At 41.7% G+C, this 25525-nt stretch overlaps 2 protein-coding genes across 2 annotated transcripts in view; both read left to right on the forward strand.

Moving 5' to 3' along the window:
* The window catches only part of LOC114645855 (uncharacterized protein C14orf93 homolog), a 51016-nt gene extending 47709 nt beyond the window's left edge, over positions 1-3307 (forward strand). Inside the window, exon 8 of the mRNA XM_028793727.2 lies at positions 2744-3307. Within this exon, the coding sequence (XP_028649560.2) occupies positions 2744-3163 (420 nt within the window). The 3' untranslated portion in view covers positions 3164-3307. The remainder of the gene's footprint in view (positions 1-2743) is intronic.
* A 619-nt stretch (positions 3308-3926) lies between these two features.
* Positions 3927-11387, forward strand: LOC114645266 (proteasome subunit beta type-11-like). The gene is made up of 2 exons (XM_028793138.2): positions 3927-4146; positions 9916-11387. The coding sequence occupies exon 2, from the start codon at positions 10271-10273 to the stop codon at positions 11186-11188; it is 918 nt and encodes a 305-aa protein (XP_028648971.1). The 5' UTR covers positions 3927-4146; positions 9916-10270; the 3' UTR covers positions 11189-11387.
* Positions 11388-25525: the final 14138 nt, after the last annotated feature.

Below are 25525 nucleotides of genomic sequence, written 5' to 3' on the forward strand. Positions count from 1 at the left end.
AGGCCACCAAAAGGCAATGGCCCATACTGCTTTCGCATATGTGGACAAATATGACATCCGTCTTGCGAAACTGTTAATTATTGATGAATGTACAATGGCATCCAGTCACTTACTCAACACCATTGATAAACTTCTACAAACGTTGATGAATAATAATATTCCCTTTGGAGGAAAAGTACTTTTATTAGGAGGTGATTTTAGCCAATGCTTGGCTATTGTTCCACATGCCATGCGCTCAGCTATTGTTCAGTCCACCTTAAAATACGCAGACAATTGGCATTACTTTCAAACAATACAGTTAGTACAAAACATGCGATGTCCAGATCCAGAATATAACAATTGGCTATTACAACTGGGAAATGGTACACTCACCAATACAGATGGACTTCACCCAGATATTATTACAATTCCCCAATCCTTTATCTGCGACGACTTAGTTACGGAGATATTTGGAACAGCAATCTCATTGGACCAAATACCCCTTTTAACACAACGCACTATATTATGTCCAAAAAATATTAATGTTGATCACATTAATAACCAGGTCATTTCATTACTTCCTGGAGAGGCACGGCTCTTTCTAAGCTCTGACAAAGTTGACTCTGATGACGACAATGAACATCTGAATTTCCCCTTAGAGTATTTGAACACTATTAACCCGGCCGGATTACCACAACACAATCTTAGCCTTAAAAACGGAACAATAATCATGCTATTAAGAAACCTTTACACTAAACAGGGTTTATGCAATGGCACACGTTTAGTCGTCAACACCATGACACACAATGTTATTCAAGCAACAGTTCTTACAGGATCACATGCTAACAATACTGTTCTCATTCCTAGAATTGACCTTACGAGTTCTGACCTAGAATTACCTTTTACATTGAAACGCCGAAAGTTCCCCATTAAACCTGCATTTGCCATGACCATCAACAAATCACAAGGACAAACCATGGACAAGGTTGGCATCTACCTCTCTGAGCCCGTTTTTGGACATGGACAACTTTATGTTGCCTTCTCACGTGTTCGACGTTCATCTGACGTTAAAGTTAGAGTTATAAATGCTCCATGCCAAGGAAGACTCATTCAAGGACAGGACACCATCTTTACTACTAATGTTGTGTACAAAGAAATATTCCAATAAACCATTACTCTGTGCCAAACACTGTATTTTTTGCTTTCTATATGCATCATCCACACCTCCACACTATTCTATATCTCACTCATACATCTCACTCTTTGTCATGCCCCAACGCCAGGGGTTGGCGAGCGAAGCGAGCAGGGGGCGGAGCCCCCTAGTGTTTAAAAAAATGGAAAGGCCAGACTTAATCCTTATCCAGCTGGACTAGGATGAGCCAGATAGAAAAGCAAAAGCAAAGCAACCTACTAGTGCAACATATTTGTGTGAACTTCTGAAACAGTATTTTGAAGAAATTTACAAACAATATTTGATTTCTGTTGTAGAAATAATTCCATGAGTGTGTTTGGATGTTGTATCTGCAAAAGGTGACTAGTTTGATGAATCAAAAATGTAGATTACAGTTTGTTCAATAAAACAATTCCATGATTTTTTTTTTTTTATCTATAACTGTTTATGGGTTGGATACTTTAAATTCAGAGTATAGGGAGACATTAAACTGTGTACATTTCAATAAAAACTGTAAAAATGGGAGTGTTCTAAAAATGTGCACCAGTGGTATAAATGAACCCAAATAATATCTGTTTATTAATGAATTGTTGAGCTATGTCCAGTTGACGGTGGATTAAAGGAAAACAAAAACTCCAGTCAGCAGCATTCCTGGAGAATATAAACGTCTGGCGTGTCCATGGTCAGTTATAACAGACAACGTCAGACATAGATACAGTCATAGTCCTGGAGAACTAGGCCAATATGCTGCTTACTCCCTCCTGGCATTACATTCTTGAACATAAACAGGGTGGATCCTGATGCCCGTGGTTCTGGCACAAAGCATAAAGCAGCATTGGACATGGCACCAGCTCATCACAGAGCCCACTGATAGACAAACCCACTTGGGGTCAATTTGGAATTGACAGTCAACCTAACCTGAATATCTTTGAAAACCTGGAAGGGAAAAAAAAAACATGTAGACATAGAAAAAACATGCATTTTCTACATGAATAATGAGCTGGCATGAGATTCAAATCCAGGACATTGGATCTGAGGCAGTAGTGCCACCCAAAAGAAGGATTATCAATTTTATATATTTACCATTTCAGTGACTAGCACTGTTATCAGACAGCTTCAAGTAACTGGGTTTTATGCCTGACTTGTTCACTACCTTTGTGAAGGTTGCATCTACTTTTGAGGTCCATGTGATTTTTCTCCAGTTTTCTCCCACATCCAAAGATATGTGTCAAAGATAAGATATGTGTCCAATTTCTGCATGTGTACAAGTGTGCCCTGTACTAAACTATGGTCTAGACCCCAGATGATTTCTTCTTTTGCACATGATGAACTTTGGGTTTGCTCCATGCAATCTTGTAATATATTGAGTTATTTCAAAAAAGCAGATGAATGTAGACATCCAGGCATTGAACTTGTCACCTGTGTTCTTAGTAGAACCACATGCATTTCTCTGTTGTATTGTATGTCTGCCCGCCTTATTTTTAGGTCTTCCATGACTATCTTTCTACCTGCTTAAACTAGCTTTGCAATTCTTATATGTAATCATTATTAGTGTTAATTTGTTAATGATTACTTTTCTTTTTGTGTATATAGCTTTTTGCTTACCGCTCATCCATCATTATCCAGTTTCCTTTGGCAGACCAGCAGCTATGGGAAGGTGTAACTGAAGAGCTAATGTCAGATGAAGAAGACAGTCCGGTGGAGCCCGGTGTTTGGGTGGCAAGAGTACCATCTTTTCGATCAGCACAACTCTCAGAACTGATCTGTCGTATTAATGCGAACTCTAAGCATGGTCTCAAGCCCAACCGTGTCTATGGTCCTCCTTCTGATCGACTGCCATCAAAAGATGTGTTGAGGCTCCCACCAGAGCTTTACTGTGCGGGGTTTGATGATGACTTTGATGACAGTGCGTTGGGCGAGGCCATGATCATTGGAGAAAATGGAGAGTACTGCTCTGAGATACTAAGCCCAGCGTCTGGTAATGTGGAGGTAAAACTAGAAAGAGACGAATGATTGGACGCATGAATTACAGTTTGGATTAAGCACCTTGGATTAAAGAATTGATTATAGTGTTAATTATATGTATTAGTAATGCAGAAATTGTATATTTGTGTATTATATAACACTTTAAAAATAAACACAGTTACTTTTACTATATATATTTGTCTTTTGACTTATTTAATTTTTAGGCAAAAACTGACATTATATAAAATTGAAGTTGTATGTCTAGTAATTTTAGTATTGTTAACGCCAGTTTTTCCAGAGAAAATGTGACTACAAAGAGGCCATTTTGCTTGTGATTGGTTTTAAATTCTCCTCATGATAATCCTACAACTGTGTGTGTGCCGCATACTAACTCACTTAGTCCTCTGTCATTCTTATTTGTTCTTTAATCAGCTGCTGTCACTTTACATCTCATTGTGTTTTATTATTCTTTCTCTCTAGTCCATTCATTATACCTCACCATTGGTTATGCATATTTTTCTGTAGTTTCTCCCTTTGTTTTTTCACTCACACTCATAATTTATGTTGTATAATGTTAAATTAAACTGAACAGCTACTGTCAACATAAAGCATTGAAATTACTGCTCTTAAACGCCTTAAGAAACAATGCTCTCCTGCTTCACCATTTTATCATGTCTGCTCTAATTCTGACTGGTAGCACCTATGCGGACAGGCTGTTGTATCTGTCCTCTGGCCGTGCCTACGCTGTCACGGCAGTGAGTCATTTCTCTGGTGCTACCCATTCTGTCTCTACATCAGGTTCCCTAGCAGTGCCCAAGGTGATGAAAGTGGCAAGTCTATCGTTTGGCTAATTAAAATGCCCATGTGGATATTGACCTTGAAGGGTTTGCTACTGTCGATAAACATGCTGTATGGTGTCTTTGTAATCTTGCAATTTTTATTTATTTCAGATCACCTTGTACGGTTAGAATTTTAACACATCTGCAGCTTGCCCTCTTTCTGGCTCAGGGCTTTGACTCTGTCTCAGTACTGTAAGTAAACAGGCTGGTGTTTCATTCTTTTCAAATGTAATTTGTAATGTATTACCTTTCAGAAGACATGTTGTTGAATACTATATGACATTTTATTCTTATGGCATTAAACTTTTAAGTATTTATTTAGAACATCAAAATTACAAACCCTGTTTGTCTATTATTGGTACAGGAACTCACTCAGGGTCACATATTGAATCAATATTTAGGACTGAACCTCTAGCAGTGTGTTTTTTACACATTTTATGTGTGGCGGCACTGAGGGACAGTAATTAATGTTATTGGCTCACACTTCCAGGGTGGAATTGCAGGCACAGAATGCTGCAAATTCTCTCTGTGTCATGGGTGGGGGGGTTTCACTTACTTCTCTGGTTTCCTCCCATATTCTTAAATACCCATCCACCCATCCATTTTCCAACCCGCTGAATCCGAACACAGGGTCACGGGGGTCTGCTGGAGCCAATCCCAGCCAACACAGGGCACAAGGCAGGGAACCAATCCTGGGCAGGGTGCCAACCCACCACAGGACTATTCTTAAATACCTTCTGGGTTAATTGACATCCCTTACTGTATATGGTTCTTTATTTATGTGTGTTGTGTGCCCAGTTATGTAACTTAATCCTGTCCAGACATCGGCTTCTTGGATATTCCGGCTTGCTAAAAAAGCATGTTCAAGAAATGTATGGATATTTTATGTAAAGCTGTAATAACCAAGTGGCATTGTGGTGGTACAGTGGTTAGTGGTGCTGTCTCTCAGTTACAGGGACCTGAGTTTAATTGCCCACTCAATGTCCTCTTGGAGTTTCCATGTTTTTATTCCTAGGCTTTCTCTGGACACTAACATGTACTGTACATCTTAGGTTAACTGGCATGTCTGAGTTGCTGTGTACCCAGCAGAAAGCGTATTTCTCATATAGAGATGTTTTTGCCTTTCACCCAATTCTGTCATGATGATGCCTGTTCCCGGACTCTTTGTAATGGAAAAAGTGGGTTCAGAAAATGGATGGTGAGTGGATGTCTTTTGTTTCAGGTCACACAACCATTTAGAATCAACGCAGTGTAGTCAGTGAAATGAGCAGGCTCTAAAATGCTGAGAATGCACCATTTCTGAAGATATGGCCCTGCTTCCCGTGCAGATAATCTATCAAAGCTTTTCCTATAAACTCTGCTTAATTAGTCTCACTGAAATGGCTAGATAATCAGTAATGTAAACTATTTTGTAAATGACTGCACAAATATATTATCACTACCTTTTGCTATTCAGGAGATTCTTAGCATAGCCCAGTTCAATTTTCCCCTTCTCTCTGTGTGCCTTTAAACCTCAATGCAGGCCATTAATCTGGCAGCTTGTCTGGCTGGCATAAAGCGGCCCCCCGAAGCTATCCAATATTACTTCGCAAAATTAATTTCCTTCATGATTTAATAGTGACAAGATGAAATATATTTATCAGTTTGTTCTCAGTTTTTTTTTACCAGTTGTACTTCAACACCGCTGTGTGATGGCAGTACACCGACTAAGTAAATGTTATGCACCAGGTTCATTTTTTCAAGTTCCAACTCAGCACTCAAAGGTGTAACGATAGTTTAATGAAGCAATTTTATATGCCATCCTGTGGATATTTTTGGTGCTGTCCTTTAAAATACATCAAGTTCCACATCCCCAGAGCCCTCTCTGGTGACCCCATTACTCATTTATCGCTGATCCTCAATATCTTTTTAAATGGCCAGGCACTGTTAGTGACCCTGACATTACTTCATTCTCATAATAGGACATAGCTCTGCTTCTATAATATATGCATCATGTACTCACATCTGGCACTTTCAGAGAATTCCTCTACCCATCCTTATAACCTCTTTCTGGTTGGAAAATGTAGACTTCACTGATAACTGCTGGGTCTCTGTGGGGGAAGATTACAAGGTTCTATCTAGGCTGCAAGTCTTTTTCTTTTGCTGGTGCATCAGTTGAACTTCCAGGGTACCCAGAACACATCCCAGGCATAGTGCCCCCTGTTGGCTGCCTGTTTATCCAGACACATACTTGGAGAAACTCTCTAGTCTGGGATCTTCTTTTGCTGGATGGAATTTTCCATGTTCGTCTCATATCTTGCCTTTTCTTCATGATCTTTTTGTCCCTGGTACCTCCTTGCTAACCTGGCAAATCTCACTACGTTTGTGGGGCATTTTTTTAACCAGTTGTTCAGTAGCTTTCATTGCATCAGATGCCTGTGCACACAACTCTAGTCTGCAGAGTGTTGTATATTGATGTGTGGTAAAATCCTCAACACCTTTAGTCCAGAAAGTTGGGACAGCCAAATGACCACCTCTGTCTTGACTATCCTGCCTGAAACTGTAAGGAAGTGTACTATAATTGCTGCTTGGCCCAGTGGCAAAGATGTCAGTATGAAAACCCCATGTCTGCTAGTTCAAGCCCAGCTGTTGACTGAATCATTCAGTGTGATTTACAAGTTGTTTTGATCGAAAATGACAATTAAATTACAGGGTTTCAAAGCAACAGGTCAAACACAACAAATAGTGCTGGGTAGTCCATCAAAAAGGAACACTTATGCTGGACCATTTTAGAGTCACCAGGTAACCTTTGAGGTATGGGTGGAGCAGGCACAGGCTGTGACTGTGTCTGGATTTGAATTTAAATCCCTTGAACTGTAAAATAATGTAATATAAGATTTGCATACCCACTTAATCCAAATCAAGGTCCTAAGGAATTGAAGTCTATCGTGGCACCAGTGCTTACAAGGCAGGAAACAGCTCTGGGCAAGGTGTTTGTCCATTACAGTCACATTCACACTCACACACGGCCAACTTGGACCCACCTGTTCACCTGACACACACATCTTTGGGGATGTGGGAGGAAATCCAATGCATACGTACATTAGGTGAGCAGATGCCAGATCTGTGAGGTGGCAGCACTACCCTCTATGCCACCATAGCTGTGATACAGCAACAGCTAAAAAAAGTTAAGTAATGTTCTTCATAGAATGATTTTTTTAAACATGTTTTGGCTCTTTAATCTTTGGACATTTTAAATTTCCTCTGTCAATCATCACTGTAACTTATTGCTTTAGTAAAATAAAAGGGTTGATAAGGGTGTTTTGTGAATAAACTCTTTTTTCCCTAAAAATGGAAAGCATTGCTTCAATACAAAGAAAGTCTCTACACTGAGATCTACCATATTATTAAAAAATAATGGCTTCCCTCAATAATTTAACTTATTAAAATATTTACAGTATAACAACCCTCAATGTTGCCTTCTTAAGCATTTTTTCCAATTCAATTAGTTATCAAAAAAAATATTGCTTCTTGTAATATGTGACATTGTCTTTATGTCATATGCTAAAAGCCCGTTTCCAGCTGAGGGTCTGGACCACTTGGCCCTGCAGTGTTCTCTGGTGTCTATATGCACATCATCATAATAATAATAATAATAATAATTCATTACATTTATATAATGGACGGCATGGTGGCGCAACGTTAGCACGGCTGCCTCGCAGTTAGAAGACCTGGGTTCGCTTCCCAGGTCCTCCCTGCATGGAGTTTGCATGTTCTCCCTGTGTCTGCGTCAGTTTCCTTCCACGGTCCAAAGACATGCAGGTTAGGTGCATTGGTGAGTCTAAATTGTCCCTAGTGTGTGCTTGGTGTGTGGGTGTGTGTGTGTGTGTGCCCTGCAGTGGGCTGGCTCCCTGCCCGGGGTTCTGCCTTGCGCCCTATGTTGGCTGGGATTGGCTCCAGCAGACCCCCGTGACCCTGTAGTTAGGACATAGCAGGTTGGATAATGGATGGATGGATGGATAATGATAATAATAATAATTCATTACATTTATATAATGGATGCTGCAGTGGAAGCGCTGCTGCCTTACAGTTAGAAGACCTGGGTTCGCTTTCCGGGTCCTCCCTGCGTGGAGTTTGCATGTTCTCCCCGTGTCTGTGTGGGTTTCCTTCCACGGTCCAAAGACATGCAGGTTAGGTGCATTGGCGATTCTAAGTTGTCCCTAGTGTGTGCTTGGTGTGTGTGTGTGCCCTGCGGTGGGCTGGCGCTCTGCCCGGGGATTTGTTCCTGCCTTGTACCCTGTGCTGGCTGGAATTGGCTCCAGCAGACCCCCATAACCCTGTGTTAGGATATAGCGGGTTGGGAAATGACTGACTGACTGACTGACATTTATATAATGCTTTTCTTGCTACTCAAAAGTGTTTTACATAGATACCACCATCAATGTGTAGCAATGTGCTCCACACAGGGAGGACAAGGGGAAGCGAACCCAGGTCTCCTAACTGCGAGGCAGCAGCGCTACCACTGCGCCTCCGTGCCGCCCAGCCACAGTAATTACAAATAAAAAGAAAGGAGATCAATATCAGGAATTCAGCATTTACAAGGCTTTATGGTGCATCTTGATTTTTACTGATTTCTGAGGAGGACCACACTAAACTTGGAGAAGCTGCCAAGGAGGCCTATGTGTGCTCCTTCTACTTTGTGGAAAAGAAGCCAACAGTGTAATGCTGCTTTTTCTATGAAGTGCAGAATCCTACTGCACAAAGAACTGGTGTATATGTCAAAAATCATTTTGTCAGGTGTTTGCTGACCTCACGCTGACCAGTAAACACTTGGCAGCATGGTAGTTAGTGCTGTTACTGGATGTGTGCAACTTGTGTAGTCTGCATGTTCCTTTTGTGTTCTTTCGGCTTGTGTCTTGTCCCCTCAAGACCATTTGATTCTAAAATTGGGGTTTTGCTGTTTCAATTTAGGCACTTCATAGCCAATAGATTTTCTTGTGCAGCAGGTGGATGTGAGGCTTGTACTTTAATTAGCGTTTACATCTATATGGTGGTATTTTGTCAGATGATGACAATGTCAGAGAGTATCACAATGATGTGCTGCCAATCAAGACAGGACAGGCACCAGCATCCCATTATTTGATCTTTTTGTGATGTGAAATGTGTGTAAACTTGCATGTTTTGCTTTTCATTAGCCAGAAGAGAGATAGGGTTTATTAGTTAGGCAGATTAATGTTTACAGTAGAGACATCTGCACACATTTCCGAAAAATATATGGCCCCATCAGAATTTTCATGCCAGAAACGCCACTGATAAAGATGTAGAGAAGATTGTTGCCTCCTCACTGTGTTGTGCTGCCTTCAATATGGAGTTTATTCTCCTATTGCATGTGTGCATTCAACTGGAGACTTGCTGCCTGCTAAGTCTGTGTCACTGGTGAGGAATCGCTCAGAGTTGCACTTCCACACTCATTCTAGTTATCCTCCATGATACAACAGAGATGAGATGTGAAAATGGATCACAGGAATGAGAGGCACCATTTCTGCAGCTCAGCTAAACAAGATCCCTGTTTACCAGCGGCTGGTCAGCTCTGTGTTTTGTGACATGGCTTTCTTTTTCAGCGGCTCCCTTCTCAGCCTCATGGCATGCTCTTCTGTCTACACCCTGGCATTATAGGATGCTTGAGCGTTCATGTATGTGGGTAGCTATACAAGTATGGCATCTCATCTTTAGACTCTTTAGACTCTCTTAGGAGCTAATGAAATAACATGGAGGAGTGTAACAGAGGGTGAGAGCTATTCAGGCTCACAATATTGTGTAACGTTGTCACGCTTGTCATGACATCTCCTTCTCTGAGAACCAGGCTTGTTGGGATTCATCCTAAAAGAGAAGCATGTCTCAATTAATAACTGTATTTGTATGCTTGTTCTCTAATTGCACATTCACCACAATTTTCTTTCGCTTTCAATTTTTTGTTTCTAGCACGCTAAGCAGACTCCAAGCAGATGCAGTACTCAAGCGAAAAAGAATATGGACTTTCACTTTACCCCCAGCATAGAGCTTTCTGCTGCACTTTCCTTGGGACACACCCTCACATACTCCAATAAATTAAAAAGGGAGCTGACACAAAGAGGAACGTATAGGAGCACAGTTCAAGCTGCACACTCCATTCATTCTCCTTATTTGGCTCAGTCAGGAACTTCTTCAATTGGAGATCATGAAGGATTTGCTAGAAGGTGTTTAGAAGACACAACACTCTCCAAAGGTACGTGTAGTAGTGCTAGACTGACAAAACTCCAATGAGTTTTTCTTCTTCAGCTTGAAGGTTGAAGCCACAATGGCCTTACAGGAGGTGTGCCACTTCTATGACAGTGTTCCATCTTCTTCAGAGCATAGCCCTGTTGCATTAGCCCTTGAGGGCTGCTGTGCTGAATACAGGTCAGCAAAAGTTGGTCACAGCTTACCTGTGTTTTACCTACCAGTGATGAAATCACAACCTGTCTGTCAGCCCTGGAAGACCATTAATTTGAGCACAATGCCAAGTTCTACTTCCAGCGTGAAGTCGTTTATGCTGGCAGAAGAAAGTAAAAGACCCTTTGATTTAAGTCATGGCACCACAACCCTCTCCTTCAAGTTCCAAGGTGGTGTAATTGCAGCTGCTGATACACGGTCAAGCTGTGCTAAGAAAGTGGAGTGTCCTTCATCTCAGAAGATCATCCCCATCCATAGCCACCTGGTAGGAACAACCTCTGGAACATCAGCAGACTGCACGTTATGGAAACGCATTCTGTCTTATAAATGCCGCCTGTACCAGCTCCAGAATAAAAGGACTCTAACAGTCAGAGGAACAGCCAAACTACTGTCTGGAGCACTATTCCCCTTCAAGGGTACAGAGCTCTGTGTGGCAGCAACATTGTGTGGCTGGGATCACACTGGTCCGGCCTTGTACTATGTCTACAGTGATGGCACTTGCCTGGAGGGAGATCTCTTTTCTGTGGGCTCTGGTTCACCATATGCCTACTCGATCCTGGACCGTGAGTACCATTTTGATATGTCAGTGGATGAAGCATACTGCCTGGCACGGCGTGCTGTCTACCACGCCACACACCGGGATGCCTACTCTGGAGGAAATGTAGACTTGTACCATGTCACCAAAGAAGGCTGGCGCAAAATAGGCAGGGAGAATCTGTTTCCTGTATATTATGAAAAGAAGGAGGCCCAGTTACATGGGAGTGGAGAGGTACCTGGCTTCTGAAGCCATGTGGTTTTGCTGTTATTGAAATAAAAAATACAAGATGAACATTACAGGACCCCATAACAATGGAGGTAATCCTTCCATTTTTTTAATATTATTTATGGAATGCAAATATTCGATTTCTGCCCAGAAAATGAAAATTAATATTCTGCTAATGAGGATCCTTGCCTGATTCTTTGGGACCCATTATTTCTAATCTTTTTAACAGATAAAACTTTCTGCTTTATCATCTGTTTAATCCACAAAAATAAGCTTAAAATAAAATGAGTGGATGTGTAGCACACTCCTACCGGGACACTCTTTAATGGTCTCTACGAAAATGAATGTGCTTGTTGATCTGAGAGGTTCTGCCCACAACAGAAGAGCAGTGATTGGACAGGACAAAGCTCCTCCTCTGTCACAATCTATAAAAGACTGGGCTCATGTCATGTCAGAGTAATCGGCTAAGTGTCTTGGCAGCTCAGGGTGATGTATCAGACACCATCATGCAATCTTTACTTCCAAGGACCACCTGCTACTTCTACCTACTGTATGCGTCCAGCAATGTCTTGATATGGGGGTAGGTCATTTCCAGCTAATTTTTGATAAACCTGCTACATTTCAGCTTTTAAGTAACTATATTTAGTTAATCTTAGGAAAATATCTTTGAAGCTTCAGATAACAAAAAGAAAATTTTTGAGGATTGTCAATTTTTATATGTTTGTTACCAATAACAGTCACCATCATGGCCATGTCTCTCTCAGGTTCCATCTTTGTTAAATGGTGCGACTCAAACCACCTACAACTGAACACCAGCAAAACCAAGGAGCTGGTGGTGGATTTTAGGAGGACCAGGCCCCTCATGGACCCCGTGATCATCATAGGTGACTGTGTGCAGAGGGTACAGACCTATAAATATCTGGGAGTGCAGCTGGATGGTAAACTGGACTGGACTGCCAATACTGATGCTCAGTGCAAGAGAGGACAGAGCCGACTATACTTCCTTAGAAGGCTAGCGTCCTTCAACATCTGCAATAAGATGCTGCAGATGTTTTATCAGACGGTTGTGGCGAGCGCCCTTTTCTACGCGGTGGTGTGCTGGGGGAGGCAGCATAGAGAAGAGGGACACCTCACGCCTGGACAAACTGGTGAGGAAGGCAGGCTCTATTGTAGGCATGGAGCTGAACAGTTTGACATCTGTGGCGGAGCGACGGGCGCTGAGCAGGCTCCTGTCAATCATGGAGAATCCACTGCATCCACTAAACAGTATCATCTCCAGACAGAGGAGCAGCTTCTGTATTTTTACCATTTCTGACTTGAATGCTGACATGAAAGTTCTATTTTCAAGAAAGGATCTCTGAGTATGAATACATTGACCTGACATGAATGCAGCAGACCAAGACAAACCTATTCTTGAGCATTTGGTGTCTTGGCAGAAGGATGAACCAAAAAGAACTTCTTCATACAGCTTGTGAGAATGTATCACTAAACACCTTTGGAATAAGTACCTGTTCATCCATGCTAAAACGAAATGTTCCACACCACCATCTCCTCCTCCAGCTGAGCTAATCATCACTATGAGAATGTTGCTTATTTAGCTTGCCAGTACCTCTCTCCATTTCATCACCCCAGTTGTGTCTGGAAATTTACTTTGTCCTTGACATTTAAATCCCAGCATGGCACCTTTTTTTAATACCTGACTTTTTTCGATACTTGTGTGCTAAATGGATGGCGGCACTATTATCGACATACAAATCAGTGGGGCTGCTGCTCCAGCTACTTAATTTTTGGAGTTTAAATTATTAGTCTGACCTACCCCAACCACAAATACTAACCTTAAACTTAGTGGGGGTGGATAGTTGCCTATAGGTCCCTAATTTTAATTTCCCCTTTGGGTGCCTAATCTTAAAAATGAAAATCCGACTTGCGTCACGATAATAGAAAAGTCAGTGATTGTTAAATTTAATTGTGCTCATTGTTTAATTAGCAGACCCATTTTCTCCCATTTTATTTTGCATAATTAAATTTATACTTAAAGAAAATTAAGACATACTTGTATTCTTTATATACTGTATCTTTAAATGCTTACTTTGCTTTAATATGTTTTAATTCACTTGCTTTCTTAATTATATCTAAAAATGATGAGCAGGGTAGACACAGACACAAATGACTCTGAAAGGAGCGGCTACTGCAGTGTTACCGACTTGTGTGCTTATAGTAAATAAAAAACAGAACATTAAAAACTAAAAAAGGAAAAAGAATGAATTCTTACCCATCTAACAAATATAAATGTCTGCTTCATTCAGTAAAAGAATAGCATAACCCACTTCAGATGGATGCTTAAAACATAAAACTGGGAGATAATGGCTTGCTTAATTAGGGTAGACATCCAATTAAAAGAAGAAATGGGTTGGGGCAAAAACCTGCAGCCACAGGGGGTCCCGAGGACTGATCTTGAGAGCCACTGCTATAAAGGATGAATACACAGAGTGGTGTTAACTCATTAGGCAGGCAAAGATCAAGGCGAATTTTTGTCTGGTTGAAATTTTGCAGATTATTTGTAGTGACTGTAGCACAACATAATGGGCCCACGTTTTATCTCTATCTTCTGAGGTACCGGTGGAAGCCACCTTGGTCCATTAAGAACAAAACTGGTCTTCTAAGTTGTAAATCAATATTTTGTATTGTAAATTTGATGTGATCTCTGGCAGCAGCCTAAGCTAAAACTTACCAATGGTAAAACTAGCCTTTGCACTACAGCACTGGAAACAACAATTAGGTAACATACTGTACACTAGTTTAAAAATAACAGCAAACACCTTCAAATGAGGTGGCATGGTGATGCATAGCTGGCACTGTTGCTTTTTAGATCCAGTGAATCCAGTTTGAAAGAAGCACCTTGTCACTGATGGCAGGCCCGGTCTTAGGTATTATGGGGCCGTAGGCGAAAGGGGGGTCCAAGGGCCCCCCTGGAAGCTCTGTGAAATGCGTGAAAATTAGACCAAGGAGTTGATCCGGGGCCCCCCGGACGCCGGGGTACTAGGCGGTCGCCTACTTCGCCTATGCCTAAGGCCGGGCCTGATTGGGACAAATAATGCTGTAGTATATTTAAGCATATATGACAATTGCTCACTCGGACAATTTGTTTTGGGGGCCCCCAACAAGACGGGGGCCCTGAGCTATAGCTTGTGTAGCTTATACGTAAATCCTGCACTGACTGATGGTATGGAGTATACACGTTCTCCCCATGTCCATGTGGGTTTATCATCCAGTTTTGCTCGGCCATCCCCAAACATGAGAGTTGTATGTCGGTTTGGGACTCTTAATTGGTCCCGTGTCAGTATGAGTGAGGGTGTGTGCATGAGTGGGCCCTGCTGCCTTTGCATCTGATGCTGCTGGAACAGGCTCCAGCCCCAGTGACATCTGTTTGGATTAAGCAGATTTGAGAATGTTATGTTTTCAAGCCAAAGATATTCATTCTGGTTTTGTCTATAATGCTGTATGTTCTAATTCAGGGTGTCAAACGTGAATCTTGGTTGCCTGCAGTAGCTACAGGTTTTCATTACAGCCACTTCCTCCATTAGTAACCACTTACTGCTGCTAATGCAACAACCTTCTGTTGTCTTAAGTTTAATTAATTTCCTTTTTAAGATTCAGAACTCTCGTTTTGTTTTGTTTTCTCACCTACCTAACTCTGGGACCTCAAGCTCAGCTCCTGGTGAGACAGCATTGTTACTCTAAACAGTTTCTTAATTAGAAGTCAATTCTTGTGGTTAATGCCTTCATTTTTTTACCTTTTTAGCTTGTAAATGTCCTCTGTCTGCCTCAACTGACATTTCCAAAATGTTGATTTTTAATTTTTTTTCTGACAACACTATGGCCCAGAACAGATCAATAGGTTTTCATTTTTCCTTGGGGACAAATTAAATCTATCTATCTATCTATCTATCTATCTATCTATCTATCTATCTATCTATCTATCTATCTATCTATCTATCTATCTATCTATCTATCTATCTATCTATCTATCTATCTATCTATCTATCTATCTATCTATCTATCTATCTATCTATCTATCTATCTATCTATCTATCTACAGATACAGATATGATGGACTAAAACATTCAAACAGGATCAAGTCAGCTGGCCTTTTGTTGGCTCTTTTTATCTGATTATGGTATGGCTGCTAGTTAAAGAAATAAAAAACAATTAAGGGTTCTGAATCTAAAAATGTAAGCCACTTCAAATGAAGACATGTTTCATTGGCACCAGTAACTGGTTACTTATTAATGAATTTGGCTGAAACAGAATCCTGCAGCTGCTTTAGCCCTCCAGAATCGGAGGTTGACTCCCCTGTCATCCAAATCATGGCACTTGTTTTATTTTTGTCCCATTTTGCTTTGCTGGTGTAACTACTGTTAGAAGTTTAATTCTAATTGAACTGTTTGGGTTGTATATTGATACAATTGTGTGATAAAACTGTGAAAGAGTGCAATGTATATCATATTTATTTTTCCTAAGTAGAAGAGTATGCATCCTTATTGGACAACACCTAGAGCCATGCAAAGAGCATGAAGAAACTGTGGTCTGGGTGGGATTGACGACTGTTGCCCCCCTTTCCCCGTCTGATTCTTGTCCTGGTTACCTGTCTGTGTGGGATTTGAAAGTTCTCCATGTTGGAGTGGGTGGCCTGCCATGGGTGGGCTCTGCCTCAGGCTGGTCTTCTCTCCCCTAATGCCGTGTCCAGACTTGGTTCCTGCCTTATGTCCTGATGACTCTCTGCAGCTCTGTTCAGAAAACAGTTGTGTGGACCTTTAGCTGACACTTTTATAGTGTACAGTAAAGTATTTCTAAAACTGACACGCTGGCAGATTGAGTGTCCCAGTTGAGGGCATTGCACTCGGCTATGAGGTTTAGCCAGCAGTCTACATTACAGATTTAGAGGAACATTAGAAGAACTACAATGAAAACGGCCCATTCAGCCCAAAATCTCAAGTTGATTTTTGAAGATCCCTAAAGCCCTACAGTCCACCACTCCACATGATAATTTATTCTTCCCTGCGTAATGAACTTTATAACATTTGTGCAAAATTTACTCTTCTGTTCCCAAGTGTGTCCCCATGTTCTTGTTAAAGGATTTATTTTAAAGTAAGAGTTAAGATCCCCCGTACTAAATTATGTACAAATCCCTTCATAATTTGAAACACTTAGGTTATGTCACCACTTAATCTGCGTTTGCTTAGACTGAAGATGTTGAACTGTTTCAGTCTCTCCTCATAACTAATACCTCGCAGTCCTGGAATAAGCCTATTTGCTCTCCTACATATCCAAAGTACATCAGGTGGGCAATCAAAATGTAGGTGAGGGTCAGATCTGCGGTGATCAAACTGTCTGGTCTGAAGGCGGTGAGGATTCAGTAAAGAAAATGTCAGCTCTGTATGCCACACTCGCCATGGCTGGAGACACGTCCTGCACAAAGGCTAGTGAGGAAGAAAACGCAGGTAGTGAAGAAATGCTGTACATGTCTGTCCCGAGGCTCCCCCTGTGTTTCAACTGCTTAATGTGTTTCATTCCAATGGCTTGTCAGAAATGGGAAAAATGACAAAAATAAACCCTCCAGCAAAGCAAAAAGAGATTTGTTGTAAGATATTTCCACAGTAATGTGTACCAGTGGTTCTCCCTGTACTGACAAAATGACTCGGGTGGCTCGGTATTTTGACAGGAAGCAATTTCACACACTTGTTCATTTTCACTTTCCACTCTGACCAGTACAGAGTCACGGGATCAGGAAATGAGTTTGTAGCAGTTACGGAATTATTAAAATGACACAAGCCAATAAGTGTCCTTTCATCCATCCATCCATTTACAATTGTAAAGGTGGTAGGGAGTCAAAGTTATTTCTGGAAGCATCAGGTTTTTATGCCAATGTATTAAAGGTCACCCAGCTCAGTGGTGCCAGTTTGTACAGGAGACACATGGGTGGGATGTGGAGGTCAACCATTTGGTGGAGGGAAGCTCATAGAAACAGCACCTGCTTGTGGACAGTGGCTGGCCAGAGAACTGAGCCCAGGCTCCTGGAGTTGTGAGATGGCACTGGTAAGCACTGCGTGTGTGGTACTGGTGCGGTGGCTAGCAGTGCATCTCACAACTCCGGAGTCCTCAGATTCTGTCACTGCCTGTGTCGTGTGTATGAGGTCTGTGTGATTTTTTTCCCCTGGGTATTTCATTTTCCTCCTGTGTGTGTGTTAGGTGTATTTCAACTCCGATTTGCCCTGCTAAGATGGAGTGTATGCTGTGGGGGATTTGTCTCCAGCCTGGAGTTTCCTTGAGCCCTAACGTCTTTAACTGTGTGTAAATAAAAATGAATACAAGAAGGTCACTAGAAATGTTCCCCTAGACAGCCTCTGTCTCCTCACTCTGCTATGTGCAGAATCTTTCCTGTCTGTGGGACTTGCTCCTGCCCTATGCCATCTCAACAGAAACCTTTACTCCTGTCATGCCAGATGGGCACCCCTTCACACCATCAATGAGCAGCTGTCATGATTTAGCCTGGAAATTGATGCTTTACCTTTAAGAGAAGCCATATTGTGTATTGCTGTCAAGGTCACAACCCTCGGTTTTTAGCGTCAGGTTGTGACGTTGACTTAATCAGTAAGCAGCCATGAACCCTACCCAATCTGCGGATGAATCCTTGCTTCATTTTGATTTATTTTATATTTACTCTTGCTGTTTTGCCCGGTTTTCGACTCATTGACTGTTTTTTTGTCTTCGATTTTGTTTCTCGTCTGGGTTTTGGTTGCTACAGTTTCATTTTATTTTGCCCACTTCTCCCAGTTGACTCCGAAATTTGTTATCCTGTTTTCCTGCTGAGACAGGACAGCAGTGCATGACAGCTGAGCTAACCTCTCAAGCCTTTGAGCAGAAGTAAACCGCTATGGCCAGCTTCTGCCACATCAGCCCTACATTGCCTTTAAACATGAAACTTAAAAATTAAAACAGTGCGTCCAGGTGCATTGTTCGCGCCTCATCTGGGGCCTCATGTAGAAACGGTGTGTACGCACAAAAATGTTGCGTACGCCCATTTCCACACTCACATTGCAATGTATAAAAACTGAACTTGGCGTAAAGTTTTCACGCCAGCTCAATTCGTTGCATATGCAAATTCTCCGCTCGGTTTTGCAAACTGGCAGCACCCAGTATCAAAGCAGTGCTATTTTTCCAGTGTGGTTTCCCTTTCATTTTTAGATCCACATCCCTGACGCAGCTTTATTAAATACACTGAAATTAACCGCATATCATATATTAGTTTAAGGCATCTGATTGTAATTAACCTGTAACAATATAATGGTCCACAGAATGGCCGAACTATTCCAAATACCATAACTGCTTTAGTGTGTTTACTCTCACTGCATGGTGTCGCAGCGCTAGCGACGATCTGGCGCCCCGTTCACAGATTGTTCCTGCCTTGCGCTGTATTCTTGCTGGTGCTGATGCGACACTAGAAGGATAGATGAACAGAATAATTAAACATGTACTACGAAGATATTTCAATATTCCTTGAAAGTTCTGAAAAATTGGCGTTCTAAGCTTACAGATGGCTTAACATCTATTACAGAGCTGATTGTGTGGCGATTGGTTAGTTGGAGAAAGAAAAGGAAGGACAGGAATTGGAGGTTAGTAAGTTAGTAAGTTTGAAAGACACAGCACTGCTACAATAAATTATTTCATCGAAGGTCGCGCACAGTGCAGCAAGCATCTTGTGGAAGGCAGAAACAATCACTGGACAGGGTGCCAGCTCGTTACTATCCCTGCGCCACCATGTTCCCATGTTTAATAACATCCTTTAATTGATATGATATGAATACCAAAATGATATCAAGTATACATCTCAGTATTTTAATTATTCAGAGAGCTGTAATATCACGAATGTAATGGATTCTGTGTCCTGATGGAGGAAGAGAAAGCCCGTTTAAGAAGCACGTAGTGATTCACACACATAGAGCACATAGAAGATCAAATGCAAAACAAAGCATTTAATGTACTACTTTAGTTACAATGGGATTTGAGAAACTAGTAAATTAAGCGATTTTAAGATGAAGTTTATGATGTTCTACACTAATGACAAAATAAACTATGTGATTAAAGTGGAAATTTCGAGATTAAAGTTGACATTTCGTGCTTTTTTTCCCACTGTGTGCCTATTTTTTTTCTCTGTACCCTAATAAGCTTTCATATGACACTCAGACGGTGGGCTACGGCTCTCCTTTTCACGGCGACTTTGATATCTGACAACTTCTTTTTTACTTCGGGCACTGTGCGGCTTTGTGGAACTTGAGCTTTCGAGTTTCTCCGACACGCTATGTCACTCGATCAACTTCCTTTTGTTGTTTATATCACTGTTTAAACCAACAAATAGTATGTTTTTTCCTTGCCTCCACTTGGTATTCGCTGAAATTCTTCTATTTACCCCCCGTGCTTTTGCCGTTGTCTTTTCACAGAAGGCTGAGCTTAAGGGCTATTTATATTGATTTGCATATTCAAAGAGGTGTAATTCTGGGAGGGAGTTGGGGCGGGACAGAAGGCACGTGCACGTACGTTACTTTTCACGCTGACTGGTATTTATACAATGCAATACAATACAATTTATTTTTGTATAGCCCCAAAATCACACAAGAAGTGCCGCAATGGGCTTTAACAGGCCCTGCCCTCTTGATAGCCCCCCAGTCTCGACTCTAAGAAGACAACGAAAAACTCCCAAAAAAACCCTAGTAGGGAAAAAAATGGGAGAAACCTTGGGAAAGGCAGTTCATAAAGAGAACCCTGTCCAGGTAGGTTGGGCGTGCAGTGGGTGTCAAAAAGAAGGGGGTCAATACAATACAATACAATACAATACAATACAATACACAGAACAGAACACAAGTTATCCTCAATACAGAATAAAAAAAATATTACAAGTATAGAGCAGAATTCAACAGCAGATGATATCCCATAATATGATTTGGATTTGTTTAGAGTCCTGGAGACCTCAGCCATCAAGCTGCCTCCCCATATTGGCCATTCCACAGCTGAGACAGCGCTGGGCCAGCCAATCTGATGAAAGGACCCCTCTACCTGATGATTCCAGTGCTCCTCCATCAGGGATGACTTTACCTTAGGCAGGCAGAACAACTTGGCAGGTGGGCTGTGGCACCAAGTGCCACATTTGAGTATCGAGAAGAGAAACAGAATATGTGAGAGTTAGTAATAAATTATAACTATCATGTTACTTATGTTTTAGTGCTAATGACTAACAACAGAGATGCAGTATGTACAGTTAATCAGCAGCTCTAGTCAGGGTGTGCTAAACTGAAGTACTGAGTCTTCAGCCGGGATTTAAAATTGAAGGGGCATCTCTTATAGTAGCAGGCAGACCATTCCACAGTTTAGGGGCCCTGTAAGTAAAAGCTTGACCTCTTATGTAGCGGAAGAACGTGGAAGTTGGCGAACGCACAGATTTATGCATCTGGATTTTTTGTGCGTATGCACATTTCCACTTTTGTCCGTACGCCATGTTTTAGTGTGTGTTTTGAGGGAACCGTGGAAAAACTAGTATGTAAAGTTAAAGGTTAGAAGTCACCTGAACCACACAAGAAGAGGGAGGTGTTGTGAGAGCATGAGACAGGTGTGTGGATAGCATCGAAAACCACAGAAACAGTCTCTGAGATTAGATAGATACATAGACAGAGAGAGAGCAATGTAAAAAGTTAGAATGACACTTGATAGCCACCAGAGCACAGTATGCAATGCCAAACTTTAAAAGCACAGAGAGTCTGATCTTTCATCTATTTTTGAGAAAGAGAGAAAAAAAATATCTAAAACATTATCAGGGTGGCACGGTGGCGCAGTGGGTAGCGCTGCTGCCTCACAGTTAAGAGACCTGGGTTCGCTTCCCGGGTCCTCCCTGCGTGGAGTTTGCATGTTCTCCCCGTGTCTGTGTGGGTTTCCTCCGGGTGCTCCAGTTTCCTCCCACAGTCCAAAGACATGCAGGTTAGGTGAATTGGCGATCCTAAATTGTCCCTAGTGTGTGTGTGTGTGTGTGTGTTCCCTGCGGTGGGCTGGAGCCCTGCCCAGGATTTGTTCCTGCCTTGCGCCCTGGGATTGGCTCCAGCAGACCCCCGTGACCCTGTAGTTAGGATATAGCGGGTTAGATAATGGATGGATGAGAATAACATTATCCGGCCTTCAAATTGTTTTCAAACTATGAGTTTTTTTTCAGCTGTTAAGGTAGAACTAAGGAAATATGAAAACACAAAAATAAATAAAAAATAAACTTTAAAAATGAATAAAACTAAAACCTCACTTTGCGGACTCTTGGCACGTTTATCCAGCTACCACTAAATGTCACATGTTGTTCATTAGAGATACAGCCAGCTCAGTAATGGCTCCACATTTGGTTTACTTCAACACCAAATTACCTTTTTTAAGGCACAAAAATAATATTCAGTTCAAGAGTACAGACTTTGGTGAATCTCTTTATAGGGCGTCCAAGAATAGGTTTATTTTTTTAAAAAGATATCCCACAACTGTGCGAAGTGTCAGGTGAATTGTTGTGACAAAATACCAACCGCTGAAATGGTTTTCACCCGAGCTTTTCTGTCCATAAGGTAAAGCTTTTGTTGAGCAGCACATTTTATCTTTTGATATGCAAGGAGTGCAAAGAAAACCAGCAGCTTGTCTCGGCCTACACCCTGCACTCTGAGAAATAAAAGTGACAAAGTGGCACTTCAGAGCCATGCCATAGGGGAACCAGTTTGGTTCTGAAAAGAACCATCCACATGAAGGTTCCAGAAAGAACTTGTATTTATTTTAGATGTGTAGCAAGTTCCATTAATAAGTGTGAATGAATGATAATAGATTGGTCAAATAGCAATGGGGTTTCTGATTTTTAACTAACTCTTACTGCTTACAATCATTTCTTGGTCTGTTGTAGGCTGCTAGGTCACCTACAGCATCACAAAAGCAGTGCCCTGGGGCCCCAGTTTTGATAACAAAACAGAAACATCGTGGGCCCCTGTGCTCCTGGGGCAGTGCCCATTGTGCACATATGTTAAGATGGGACGGTGCTGTGTGCCCTGGAGATAAGTGGACGGCAGCTTTGAAAGCTGAGTAGCGCTCTTGTCACACCACGCACATTCAGAAGTGGCTCCTAGCTTCTTACTGTTTGTGCAAAATCTTCACCATGCTTTGCTTCACCATCAGTATTACTGGAAATAACTAATGCTGTCACCGGCCGTTTCTGAAGAACTGTCCCTGTTATAACGTGATAAATCACCTTCTTCCATTGTGGCCACTTATACCCCGCACGTGATGTGCTAACAGCCGCCTTCTGCCTAAACTCGGGGATGACGTGCGGCTCAAAGGGGTCGATTTATCTCAGGGACCACAGTGAAGAGGAAAAGATAGTGTGGTGGCTTAGTCTGATTACCGTTACAGAGCAGATAAAAGCACCAAATGTTGCATGGCTAATCATTAGGGTCTATGAAAGAATTTTAGCCTAGGCGCCCAAAAAAATTGCTTGAAAAAAAAACTGCAGATATACCGATATCAATGAAAATTGTTGTGCAAATGACCAAAAATGACCGTACATACACTAAAAGAACCAGACTTTGACACTTTAAAGTTTTTGACAGAATCACCAAGTTATTCACAAATACTTGAATAAACCGCAAAACTGCAGATTTACCAAGAGCAATGCAAATTGTTATCAAAATGACCCAAAAATTAGCGTCCGTGCACTATAAAAACCAGACATAGATACGCAAAACTCGAAACTTAACAGTCTTTGACAGTCACCAAGTCAATCACAAATTATTACATCACTATGAAATAGTTTTCAGATTAATTCCATTTGTTGCACATGCATTTACACAGTGGTGAGCAGTCCAGATTTGCATTACTGCACTTGCATGTGGTGCACTCGCCTTTACAGGAACATTTGATCAGCTCACTGCAGGCCCCACGTTCCAAAGTATGTCTTGTCTTCATGCCAGTAGTAGACGTTCTCTTCTTTATATTGAATACAATACTCTGGCCAATGGTGAGACAAGCCTGTGAGTCACGTTTATCCTGATCTTGAGGTTACTTCACGCTAGACTGCAATGACGGCTCTTGACATTCTGCTGCGAAGCTACCAGCGGGGGCGGCCTTAGGCATGTGCAAACTGTGCACCTGCACAGGGCCGCCAAATCCCAGGGGCTGCCACGCCAATATATCTCTTATATACTGTATATTTCTCTTCTGGTTCGTCCTGCTTCCACTTCAAAAGCCGGTCCCACCCATACGCAGCATTTCTCGATTCCTATTCGTCGTCTTCCTTGTCATGCACTATACTGGCCTGCTGAGCGTAATACATCCAACAAGTACTCGAGGTGCTGACACAACAGTAAAGTAGCTTTACCAACTTTGCGGGAGCCAGCTGTGTCTTTACAACAGCTTCTTACACAGCAAACATCAGAAGCTAAAAATTATCATGAACGCATTCGAGAATACAACTCTTCTTTAGCGTTTGCTTCCATGGGTGCACAGATAACTCAACCTCCTGGCCACGGACCATACTATTTTAAAATACAAGGGCAAATTTACCACCAAATCTCTCCACTATACGCTAACACTTCTACCTCTCCAGGAAATGAACAGTTGTATGCTTTTGACACAGCGCAAGCTACTGATACAATGCACCGATATTGCAGCGATTTTCGTCGGAGAAGATGGCAAACCGCCTGCCGAAAGGGGCATTTGCATCTATCCCATACGCAACTCCTGTAAACAGATTTCCACGCTCAATATGAATTGCGATCCTATGGTTTACCCACTTTTATTCCCTTACGGAGACATTGGCTGGCACAAAGATTTACAACATGTTCCCGATAAAAGAACCGCCAAGCGAATAAGGCTTACTGAATTCCAATTTTACGCGTACAGATTAGCAATGAGGAATACATTTCGTATTTTTTACTCCAGCGGCAAACTATTCCAACAGTACGTTGTAGATGCGTATGTTAAAACAGAGGACGCACGTCTCAACTATCTCAGATTACATCAACAAGATCTGTGCGTTGAACAATACAATGTTTGAATACAGATGCAATGCAAGCAAACGCTGAAAATAACAACGTACGTGTAGGCAAAATGATCATATTACCATTTCCAGGAAGTCCAAGATACATGCAACAAAACTATCAGGATGCCATGGCCATAGTACGTAAATTCGGAAAACCTGATTTATTTATCACTTTCACATGTAATCCTACTTGGCCGGAAATTCTACATGCACACTGCGTCTTTCAAGAACTATTTATTTCTACTTGATTTCTGAATTCCTTTCTCACCGTTTTCCGTTCCTATTCTTACACCGCCGTATGCTACGGCGGCCGTCGGCTAGTAAATTGAATATAAAACAGAAAGAGAAAATAACGACACAGCTGATGGCAATGCAGCCGAAAAACATTGTGTTTCTTGTTAATTAGTACGCTGTATTTACTAATGTCGCTAGAGTCGGAGCAGTAAGCTATATGTAGTATTATAACGTTCTGCCGTAATGAGAATATCATGGGCCGCCACTTGGTTTTCAAGTTACGGACACGCGCATATAGAAGCGAAGCTAGTGCAAGTGGACGAGTCGTCTTACAAGTTAATGTTTCGCCTAGTTTTAATAAAGTACTGTATTAGTGTTAGCGCAATAGTCATAGTGAATATCTGATCGGACAGGGGACACAAGACATTCGCTCATCATGAGTACGATGCGGCTATGCAGTGTCCCCAACGGACGTGGCCATCCGCCATGCATAAGATACCACATTGACAATGGCAGGCGAAGGGGCCACCGATTCTTTCTCTGCCCAGGACCGCCACGAGCCCTGCTACCAGCGAAGATGAAACCATTGTGATGGAAGATGTCATGTCTGATTATTTTAGCAGCCTTTGCCAAAATGACAGCATCTTCGTCAAAATCACGTTGCTTCACGGCCTCCCTCAACATTTTTCTCATTCCCTCCTTGAAAACAATAATTGTATTTCTACAGTCAAACTCATCTTGTGTATCTGGGAAGTGCTCTAGCAACTGCTCCTTCAACCTTGTCTTGTTCACTAGTTTTTGTATGCCCAGATCTTCAAGACGAGTCACGTAGAGAGAATGAATTTCAGACAACTTGAATAATAATATACCAGATTCCACTGATTTTTCAATGTAGGTTGTTAGTTCTACAAAACTCTAGACTCGTTAATTTTTTGTTCTGTGTTTTCACATTTCTGGTTTGCCTTCCTTTTAAGGCTGCAATACCAGTTTCTCAACCCAATTAAGCATGGTAAGTGGTATTTAGC

This window comes from Erpetoichthys calabaricus, chromosome 2, assembly GCF_900747795.2.
Source record: "Erpetoichthys calabaricus chromosome 2, fErpCal1.3, whole genome shotgun sequence".
Taxonomy (NCBI): Eukaryota; Metazoa; Chordata; class Cladistia; order Polypteriformes; family Polypteridae; genus Erpetoichthys; species Erpetoichthys calabaricus.

Bases quoted from the DNA above. Each gene is read 5' to 3' on its own strand.
- LOC114645266 (XM_028793138.2), top strand. From the start codon at position 10,271: ATGGCCTTACAGGAGGTGTGCCACTTCTATGACAGTGTTCCATCTTCT.